The sequence below is a fragment of the Pempheris klunzingeri genome, chromosome 5 (genome assembly GCF_042242105.1).
Source record: "Pempheris klunzingeri isolate RE-2024b chromosome 5, fPemKlu1.hap1, whole genome shotgun sequence".
In the NCBI taxonomy this organism is placed as follows: domain Eukaryota; kingdom Metazoa; phylum Chordata; class Actinopteri; order Acropomatiformes; family Pempheridae; genus Pempheris; species Pempheris klunzingeri.
The window spans coordinates 4,602,365-4,613,792 of record NC_092016.1 but is presented as its reverse complement, the minus strand read 5'-3'; the positions used below and the strand labels follow the sequence as shown (position 1 = coordinate 4,613,792).

Below are 11,428 nucleotides of genomic sequence, written 5' to 3'. Positions count from 1 at the left end.
AATGTGCTGTGTCAAATAATATTTATAGACAGCATCTGTTATCTAAATATAAGGAGGAGTATTTTTAAACCAGGGCTTCCCCTTCCCTTTTAAAGAGAAGAGAGTTCAGACAATCACAGAAATGAGAGTTCACAAAAGTTTGCCTTGACCTTTTGTCCCGCTCTGACATAGTTCAGGGTCTGTTCACCCTGACCTTAGCAGTGCCTGATGTCGAATGACCAAAAACACCCAAAGGTGCTTGTTGACATCACTGCAATGCAGGGCTCCAGAGTAACTGTTTCCTCTAGCAGCACTGGTGCTCCCTACTGAGAATTTTAGCACAACATTTAAGAGCACCACTTGAATCGACATGCATTCATGTTTTTTCTATCTTAAGTATATTACTGATAAATAATTTAGTAACAAATTTACTCTCCTGGCATTATAATGAACAGCATGGCCAGCATCACTTCTGGTCTGCGAAAGCTAAAAATAAACACAAACTGCTGCTTATCAAGACACACATCAGCCGATTGGTACACTGCAACATCTGTAGTTACACACTGATACCCTGCACATTAAATGAGTAATAAAGCAACTCTAAAGAAGAAAACATATATATAGACAATAATGAATAATTAACTGCTGCTTAATCAGCATGTGCGACTTTTTTCTGATACCAGGTGATAAATCGCATATTGCAAAGGGAATATTTTGTCACACCTGTGGAAACTTTGCAGACTTGTCTGTTTTCATGTGTTGTTCTGTTAGCTTAATGGACTTTTTGTCTGAGCTAAAATACCAAACGTAAGACAGAGAAAGTTCAGAAACAGTGCATATAAATGTAGAAACATAACCACACAGCATTAAAGAATGAATATCACTAAAGTCTAAAGCATTATGTATCACTGAGGTGTTGTGAGGCGATTTAGGTTCTGCCGGTCAGGATTACAGGTTCCCAGACTCACCTGTTTTTTTTCTCTTCATGCTGTAATAACACCACAACATTCAGAAATGCAGTACTATATGTGTTTAAGGCCCATTATTTCCACGCTAAATGTCAAATTTATTTCATAATATCTCCATATGTATTTATTTTGAAAAAATAATTAATGAAAATGGAGTGTATTTGTATGTCACACTGGTGATCCTAGTTATAAAATTTAGTAGCACTGTCTCCAAAAATGGTTGCAAAATGCAGCTAAATGGTCACTCTGGAGCTCCGCTGCAATGTGAAACAACTGGTAATTAATAACTTTGCTGAATCTACTTTACTGTACAGTTATCTTTGTTGTATACCTTATCAAAACCTGAACATTAGTGGTACAGATTTGTCAGTGGACTACATACGGCCTTTCAAGCTGGGGCTTATGTGCTTCCAGTGTGGTAGAATAAGGCTTATAATGCCACCATCTGGACAGTAAAGGAAATCTTCCCCCTCATGGCTGGATCAAGATTTTATATCTGGACCTAGGCCTTGACTTTTCCATTACAAAATAATTTAATATTTTAGTATTTTAATAAAGACACTGTTGAATTTGAATTAAGCTGGCTGAGGCTGATTTAAAGTTCTTATAATTGCAAAGAGGTCTTATGGTCTAAAAACAGTAACTAGGTTATTTACGTACAATGTTTCCTGATGGAGAGAGAGCCGGGATAAGAGCTAAGCTAACACAGCTTCTACTTCTACTCTAGCTTCTCGCGGAAAGATGGACTGAATAAAATGGGACTCAGGCTACCCAAACAACGAAAAATCAGAGACGTACTACTGAGCATCAGTGAAAATGGAGGAAAATATACTTTTTACAAGACAATAGTCGTATAAATTTAATTGAACGAATTTTCGAAAATCATGGCCCATCCCTAATTTAGTCCCATAGTGTTTTATTCAAACCATTCATTTTATTAATTTGTATGTTTTTAACGTACTCATTCCGAAGGGGGAGGTTTAGATGCTTTGATGAAAATAACTGGATTTATGGTGAAATTGTTTGTAATGACGGGGCAGTGTGAACACTCTGCACACAGCGCAGGTCAAATTCCATAGTGATTAATATCTTTACTTGGGCCTCATTTGAGTGTTCCTGATGTGAAGAGGAGCATGTTGCTCTTTTCACTCCATTCATCAAAACTTGGGTTCTCTTTGCCAAAACATAATTCAGGATTACACAATTTCAGGAACATGTTGACCCAAGGCAAATTTAATTTCAGTAGATTTCTTTTAGGCGGTGCAGCTGATGAACCATGTATTATTTTTGGAAAAGAATGCACCCCATTGGTTCATATCTATTTTTGAGTCTGCAAAACTCACTCATTCCATTATAAGATGAGAAGGAACATATGTTGTGCTCCTCACATGAACACACACATGCACAAACAAAATATTTGACATTAGGTCACCAAATAACTTCAAAGTTACTTTGAGTTCTTTTCATAGTTGTACTCATTCATTTATTTCAAAAACATGGACACCGCAGACAGCTGAAAACTATTACAATTCCTGCCATATTCTCCACAACAAGATATAAATCATGCTACATCATACCATGTCAAGTAATGGCAGCTGAACTGTGAGTAAATTAGGATTTATTGCATTCCAACAAAGAAGCGGATACATTTGAAAATTAAGGCTTTTAAGATGAAACACAGCATAAAACAAAGCAAAGTGCTTTGTTGAAGCGGCACTGATTTATTTATTTATTTATTTTTTAAGCAGCTTTGCCTGCAGTTGCTACATGTTGCCTACTGTAAAGCTAGATGGCAGCATAACACTTTCAGCCCATCGCTTCTTTTACTTCATAACAAAAAGAGGCTCTCCATCACTTTCCATGGCAAAAATCATCATACAAATGCCATGAAAACATCTCTAATACAATATAGTATTAAGTTCCAATTAGGTACAATCAGAATAATGACAGTTGTTATAACACATAACTCAGTGAGAAGAGGCTTCATTCACATGAAGAATACAGGACAAGATAATTATTTACACAGTTAATATACTTCATTGAAGTTAATATAAAAGACATGTTTGATATGTATTTTGGCTGTATAAAAATATAGTTATATTGTATGCTTAAATATAAGGTCGCTTTATATATCCTTATATACAAGCTGATAATCACATATTTTAACAATGTATAAGCCTAGTACATATAGTATAAATTGCACTTGACAGGCAGTTCACCACATTCAGTTATCTTGTGAGAGGAGCCCACTTGTCGCACTTTGGGGTCCAGTGATGTCAGTCTCTTGAGAAAAAAACTCCACCCCCATCGCGGCCTAGGTTCCTCCTCGATTCATGGGTATGTCAGAGAAGATCTTCAGGAATTGTCTTCTATCTCAGCTGCCAAGCACTCTTTGGAGGCTGAAGAAGAGACAGACATTCTTGTCAAGTCGCACTGGTCTGGCTTGAATTCATCCATAAATCACACACTTGAACACTTGACACACTGAAACCTGCTCCTAAACATGCGCTAACAGTTTCTATTAATGGAATCTCTCTTTCATCCAGAGGGATCAGAGCAAGTCTTCTGATGGACTGTACACGTGTAGCATCTGTTCTTTCTGCATATCTAGTGTAAATCTTTGGAATAAAACATCTGAGGGGACTTATCTTCATCTGCTGTGAGCAAATGACCCCAACAAGGATTCTCCTTTGCCTTTCCATGCCTGTCTTAGGCCACTGTGCGTGTGCTTTTGTGTCTGCGGACTCGCTGACCAGCTTCAGTGCTCCGTCGTTGTCTTCCTATCTGGAGGGCAAGTTGAGTGACATCCTGAAGTGAGCGGCGGCGGCGACCATAGCCGTTCGAGCTAAGCTTCTTCTCAGGGGCATTGACCTCTTTCTGCTTGTTGCTTGAAATCTGGTGCAGCCGGTAGAGCAGGTCGTGGTATGCACATGTGACCAGGACGCAGCCGGATGATTTGGATGACATTGACCTCCTAGGTCTGATATGTAGTCCAAAACTGGAAAAAGAAAAGAAATATTTATGCTCTATTGTCAGGCAGTCCAGGGCTGTTAAATTTGACCTGGCTGCACATAATATTTTGAAACTGTGAATCCTAATCAATCACTGTGAATCCTAGATTATCCAGTCTTCACTTAGCCACCGTCTTAAAAATGTCTTATGGTGGACATTGCATTTGGGACATTTAAATGCAGCACCTTTAAGCACCTTCAAACACTTTACAAATACTGAGGTCTCCTAATCATAACAGGCATAACATGTAGCAGCAATGCCCCTGGATCAACAGGGACCTTTGGTTACATTCCATACACTTTTCCCTCTCCCTATGTTTATCTATCTGTTCACTGTAAATACAGCTTTTCTGCTTACCTTGTTTCAGGTGAGTCAGTTTTTGCATTCTCGTCCTGCTGGGGTCCAACATGGATGTCAGAGCACTGCTCCTCACTTGTCACTAAACTGTGGTGCAGATCTCTCTTCATACGGCTCTGCAGCCATACTCTAAACCTGCCACAAAGAAGGTCAGAGGTTGTGAGCGCAGACACTGACACTAATGTAGTGATGATATCAGAGTATGACACAGAATCATGCATCCTAAATATGAGATCATTTCATTTGATGCCACTGTAAATAAAAGCTTTATGGTTTAAGGTTTATGGTTTATGGTTTTTATCGGCTGATATTAGGGTATCACAGATTGATTGATGTCGACATGTATGTCTAATGAGTAATACAATATTGCTGTACAGACAATCACATTTGAGCTAGTTGTCATGATATTGTCCACTGAGAACATCTGACAAATGTATTTTTCATTTGTTAAATGACCTGCTCATGACATTTAATCAATGCTCTGTAGTGACCAACTTAAGGAACATTAACCTTATCAAACATTGTTTCTATATGTTTAAGCACTGGTCAATATAGTTATCAGATTTGTAAGACTTAAGTATCTTTGAATATTGGTCTCAGAAATCCAATATCTGTCAAGCTGTTACAAAACTGAAATTTTGCAGAGATTTTCTACACTTGCTCTAATTTACTAACAGACAGAATTTGACATAAATGTGTTATTGAGGACGAGCACCTGATTTAAATCCTGAAGAACAGAAAGATGAAGCTTTTTCTGTAGAGTGAACACAATGTTCTCACACCGCTTGTTGATCAGGCAGCTCACCTTTTTTTCAGGCTAGTGTTGAGCTCCCCTGTGGCACCTTTCACCAGTGGCAGGACAGTGGTGAAAATACAGCAGCAGATGACAGTGTGCAGGGTTAATCTCATTTTGGCTGGTGGCTGTCAGTGGTAAAGACAAAGAGATTTAATGTAGGAGGTTAGCTTTGAACTGCTGCCACAACTGGTGATTGATTATTGTAAGACAGCAGTGAATAACCTTTGCAGCTGCACAGCAGGTTGATTAACAATAACAGTCTGGTTTGTCAATTAAAAATCAGTATTAATGGATTTGTAAAGTGGATTATTGAAGAAACCTCCAGTAATCAGGACACTCAAAATCACTGATTATAAATTGAAATCTTTAGTCAGCTAGTGGTCCTTAAAACTCCTGCCCCAAATTTGACAGGCCATCAATTTACATTCTCAAATACGTAAAAAGAATTCTTCAGTAATCTTTTAGAACTAATATAGAAATAATCTATAAATAAAGTCACTTACCTCAAGCTCTACCTTGAAACGTGTAGAAAATGTATGATGCACATCCAAGTGTGTTGTGTACTGTTTAGCAGAGTTAGTTTTTTTTTTTTCCCAAGTCTGTAAAGAGTTTACCATGAGTTGAAGTCTGAGGTTTACACTGCTTACATGAGAGGCTTTATAGAGGGAGGGAGGGAACTGTACCTGAATGCCAGACCCAGTGGGAGGGACTGTGGGACAGTTCATGTCAACCCCGTCCACCCCACATGTAGACAGTCAAACCAAAACCATGCAGATACAGATCATAATTAGGTCAGCAAATCCAAAAATGGCGTGACAAATTCTTCTTAGTTTGTGTAAATCTTAATTCTGGTCTAATACATCCCTTTTGTTTCCATTTTGTAAAGAAATGTTGAAAGAATTGGTTTCGTGCAATTTGGGGTTTCATAAATTGACCTACAAAACTGTTTTCCCCCTCAAAGGTTTATTTTTTTGCTGTGCAAATGGGAGACTTATGTGCACCAAGTCCATTTTCATGCTTTTTGTCTTTTAATAATTGTCTCAACTTGTTTTTTTCAGAGTTATAAGGGTTCCCTCATTGGCCATGCATGCTTTAAGGCACTTAAGTCAGGTGTAAATGTTGTTAATAGCTGAATTAATTCTTAAGGAAATGTGTTTTTGGATGGCTTTGCCTCATTCTGAGTTAGCCATCTGTGATTGTAAATAGCTACAAAAGTCTAAGTATATTCAAAGCAGTGCTGTGTTGTTACAGCAACTGCACGCACTGAAAATTTACAAAGGGAAATGTGCTTTTTATTGAACTGGTGCACCTCCAGATGACCAGTTTATTCATTCTGAGTGGTACTTAAACACACCGGTAGTTACTACCAAGCATTTTAAACAAGGGCAGTTCTGCTCTGCATGTATAAAAATTAACATGCATTGACGTCATCCTTGTGATCTACAGAGTGATTTTCAGATAGAAAAATCAGAAACTTAGAGGCATCAGAAGTGCAAAAGGATCCATATTTTATAAATGTATCAAATTAACATAAATTCATGTAAAGTTTGGATGTAACCCTGAAAAGTGATTGTGCATTGTGGCCAAAGTACCCACAAACCTTTAATGATTGTTGTCCTTGTCTGACAAGTAAAGATTATCTCTAGTTTACCCTTGAATTAGTCTAATGCCAGGTGAACAGTTTCACAAAAATAAGCCTACCGCTAACTCGGAGCTAAGGGCTATGTTTCCATGGTATCAGTCAGTGACACCTGCTCATCAGCGGCAGTTACTCATTTGGAAATATACAGCAGTGAGGAGCTTGTCGATTTGTCTTTGTTTGCACAAGGAAAACAATCCTGAGCCTGACTGATTAGCGAGCAGAGGTACAGCATCTCATCTCTGCTACAAGTCTGCACAGCAGTGAGGGTCATGATACTGGAAGTTTTTCTTCTTATTGTTAAACTATTTACTGCATTTTACCAATAAAATACTGAATTCTTTGCAAGCATCCACTCAAAAGTCATTACAAATTAATAGTACTTCAGATAGACCAATACTAGAAAGCTGTGTGCAGTGGATTCATTTAGATGTCTATGTGAAGTCTTTGTGAAATCGCCCCAGGAGCTGTAGGTTGAACTGCTTGCGTGATTATCAGGCAAATAATCAATTTTAAAGTCTGGTGTAAGTACTGGGGGAAAATGTCCCATATAACATTCAAAACCCTCCAACTTTTTTTTTTTAAAGTTTCACCCAAGTCTTTATGGGACTGCAAGTAGCCATGTAAAATACTGATGCTTCACTGATGTTGATAACCTAAGTCACAGTTGCATAGATATACAAGTCATCATGCTGTTGATTTACAATCTAGTAATACTAATAATGCTTGTAGTCACTTGTTTCGTACCAGAAAACATACATAAACACAAAAGAACTCATGAGTCAGCAGTTGGACCACTAGACTCCCTCAGAATCAGACCTCTGAAGAGAAACACGTCCGCACTACTGTGGTTTATCTTTTGTGCTTTTAGAGAACAAACCTGCCTGAAGAAGGCCCTTTTCAGGAGTGAAACGTTGCAATTTAAGGGCTTGTTCAGACAGAAACCTGCCCAGTGTCAGTGCCTCTGTGCTTAGCTAAGATTTAGTTAAACTGGCTTTGTTTTGGGTAACGTTAACATTATTTAGAATCACTCCAGGTGAGTGGAATGGAAAGTCGAGGAGTGTGGATAGTGATAAATTACTGGCTAGGTCCAGAGCCAGACGGGGTACTAAGATGGAGAACAGCTTCTGTTACATTACAGTAACACACGTTAAACAAAAGAACACACAAAAATGATACAAGAAGCTGTACGAGAACACACCTAAACAGAAAAACAACAACCAACTAAATGAAAAACAAAAGTCAGAGAAATTGTTGCACTAATTAAAACATGAACACATTCATTTTTAATTCTTGTCAATTTTGAAGTATTTGAAGAACTATTTATTATTCTAACAATAAACACTGCTTTCCTAACTTCATAAATAAAAATGTATCAAATACTCAAATATAAATTTATTGACTTTTTATTTAAATCAAGCCGGATGTTGCCTCACACAGTAAAGAATGATCCAAGTCCCTTCAACACAGTGAGGCATACAGTTTAATAATTCAACATTGGTATCGGATCAGTACTTGGTATCAGCCGATACCCAAAGCCCAGAATCGGTACGGAGACTGAAAATCTCGGGTCAGTGCATCCCTAACAGGTGTAACTGTCCCCGAACAAATATCTTATAATAATAGGCTAATCCTGAATGCCCCATAACAGTTAATGTCCTAGTCTTTTGATGAACTGAATTTAAAGTTGAAGTTAGACCTTCCCAGTTTGTTCGAGATCTGTTGCCTCCAACTTGTGTTGACCTGCATACAGCTGATGTAATCCCAGCCCACATGACAACTACTACAGTACCACCCCTACAGTCATCGTCCTCGTGTCCGTAGGCTACATTGGTTTAAGCAAATGTGCCAATGTCAGAACTGTTTTGTTAAGACTTTACAAAAACCTGCTGGCACATAAAGGTTTGATGGGTCTATAGAAGCACATGAGTCATGCGTTTGGATGCCTTGAACGGACACACACAGTGGCGTCATGGCAACAACACAACACTTTTCACGGGCCAAAAAGGTGATTCAGTGATCAATGTTTTAACATGATCCTCTCCAGCTCCTAAATGTATCTGTTTTGCATGGCGCACCTCCTGCGGCAGAATTTCATTATTCCAAAACAGAGTCTTACTCATGATCAAAACATATCCGACCACCTGTGGCTTCGGTAAATGGTTTTTGTAACCATATCAGAAGGCCAAGATATTGTTTCTCTGAGTTGCTGTGCAAGAATAGCTTTTACATTACATTACATATACAAAAAAACAAGACGATACACTCTTTTTGGTGAGGGGACAGATGAAGCTGTGATTGATTACCACAGTCAGGGGTCAGTGGATCACAACGTGAGCTCAATATTGGCAGGCATCCAATATGTGATATTATTAGATATTCACAGCCTATTTATAGTTGAACATTTCATTCTGTTTTTATTACTACTGAGATAGAAAGGCAGGAATTATTGGGATTTTATTAACTCTGTTCTGCTGGTATGTATTACCATGGGGATGTTCATGGATCTGAAAGAGAAAGAGAATACTGCCTGGAAATGAACTGAGAGATATGCAGATGTCTAAATATGAGGCCCAAGCATTCCTCTCAGTTCTTTTCCAAACAGCGGAAAATCACAGTTAAGTTTTGTGTGGAAAAATACTGGATCAAATATTTACCATTTACAGGTGGAAAATACCAGTTTACCCAAAGGAAAGACAATACTCTACATATTTCTTACTGATGCAAACATGTCACTGTGATTTTTGGCGAAATTTTTGGTCTGGATCTGCAGGACAGTGAATTGAAAACCACGCATGTGCAGCTCACCTGAGAGAGTGAGTTTTAGACTGCCACATCACAACGTTAAGTGCTAATGTTATTTCCATGGGGTCTAACGTTAGCTAGCATACTTGTTTTTCCAAAGTCCACTTGTATAACATTACTGTCACTGTGTTCCATTTAAATAGGACAAATTTCACTTGACTGTTTTAAGCACCCTGAACTGATGTAATGGAGCCCATTACATCATTCTGTATCCTCATACTAAAATCACCTTTAAGTTGACATTCAAACATTTTTCCTTCCTAATGGGACATGCCCTGGGCCCAGTTGTCACCTTTTTCACCCCGATCACACTGACCTCAATAGAGCCTACAGACGACGGTGTAGTCTCAGTTGCATGAAACGACTCAAATTCAAGAGGAAAAATTTAACATCCTCTTCACAAAGGGTGAGCAGGTGTAAGTTCAGTTTGAAGATCAAGCCAGCAACAGTAACTGACAGCTCAGTGTGTTCACCCACAGCGCGCGTTTAATATTTCATAGTCAGAATTTGAGCTTTTCTGTAATGTTGATTTCACTCCCACGCAGCACAGTGTGAAGCTTTTATAAGGGGAAAAACTGAGTTTGTTTGTATCAGATCCCATTAAACTAAACTTTTTTTGGGGTGCTACTAGAATATGTTTACATGCTGTAATGTTCAAAAACACATTATTTTTCTCATACTGTGCATACCGCTGTTTTCAGCCTCTTTTTGAACGCTCCATTTTAGTTCTTGCCCTTAAAGTAGAGTCTGCTTTGATGGGTCAGCTCCCACAGGCCTGAGCGGGCACCGCCTAACAACTCTTGCGTCGGCTCTGCCGTCTGTAAAGGGGAAACACATTAGCCGAGCAACATGCTAATGCTGAGCAAGGTCATATGTTCAAAAGGTCCCTGAGTGTGACGTCACTGGTGGAGCCAAAACTAAACACACATTTACTGAAAGATGGAGCAGGAGAAACGCGGAGGATGTTTTTTTCTGATAGTGTGAGGATGTGTAGATACAGAGGTCACATTTATGTTGAAAATATGTCCTCTTTAATGAGTAAGTGTATGTCGATTAGCATTGTGCATCTCATGGAACAGATAGTTTCCATTTTATCAAATGAATCGACCCACACTGATGTGAGACCCACACATATGTTTTTCTACTTTTTGTCATGTTTAGTGCTTCGTTTAAATCACAAACTTATCTCGCTGTATATGTGTTTTGAACTTATTAACTGCATCTACATTGATTGATCGAGGCTCCCAGTTTGCGTCAGAGCTTGTATGTTTCACTAACCGTACACAAAGACTTCCCACACCCACCGGAGCAGAAAAAGGTGAGCTAGAGCCCCTCTCTTATCAATAGCAGCCACTGCTCAAAGCAAAATGCCTCCTAATACCTAGCTGTTGCTATCAAAGTGGCTCAGCAAACTTAAATGTTCTTTATCTTAGTATAAAAATAATAATAAACATTTAACAGTTATGTAGCAAGAATAGACACTTGACTCATTTTCTACAACTCTTCAATACCAGTGTTTTGTTAACATCCGGTTGGCTAGTGGGGAGGCGTTTAGAGGACAGTGTGGATTGGATTACGGAACGCATACGCGGCTCTTGACGTCTTGCTCACGTCCTGCTTCCTATGTTGATAACCTGTAAGCTGGTAATGTTGTAGTTGATTTTCAAAAAAGGCAAGTGTAACCCTAACGCCTAACCCTAACCCATGCGCCTGAGGGGAGCACTGAACTCCATCACAAACAAACGAGACCGGCTGACCATCACACAGCAGCATCAACTAACCCTGGTGGGGCAAAGAAAACAGCTCAGTCCACAGTCTAGAAAACACACACACCAACTTCTGTTTTTACAAAAAACATCTAACCACTGATGT

At 38.8% G+C, this 11,428-nt stretch overlaps 1 protein-coding gene across 1 annotated transcript; it reads right to left on the bottom strand.

The window, feature by feature from the left end:
* Positions 1–2,426: 2,426 nt before the first annotated feature.
* On the bottom strand, positions 2,427–5,237 carry admb (adrenomedullin b). Its single transcript, XM_070831175.1, has 4 exons — positions 5,122–5,237; positions 4,317–4,451; positions 3,701–3,945; positions 2,427–3,346 (listed from the first exon to the last, which is right to left on the bottom strand). The coding sequence occupies exons 1-4, from the start codon at positions 5,223–5,225 to the stop codon at positions 3,303–3,305; spliced, it is 528 nt and encodes a 175-aa protein (XP_070687276.1). The 5' UTR covers positions 5,226–5,237; the 3' UTR covers positions 2,427–3,302.
* Positions 5,238–11,428: the final 6,191 nt, after the last annotated feature.

Bases quoted from the DNA above. Each gene is read 5' to 3' on its own strand.
- admb (XM_070831175.1), bottom strand. From the start codon at position 5,225: ATGAGATTAACCCTGCACACTGTCATCTGCTGCTGTATTTTCACCACT. The intron at 3,946-4,316 runs GTAAGCAGAAAA...TTCTTTTTCCAG, and splicing joins ACTGACTCACCTGAAACAAG to TTTTGGACTACATATCAGAC. The intron at 3,347-3,700 runs GTCAGCGAGTCC...TCTCTTCTTCAG, and splicing joins ACGACGGAGCACTGAAGCTG to CCTCCAAAGAGTGCTTGGCA.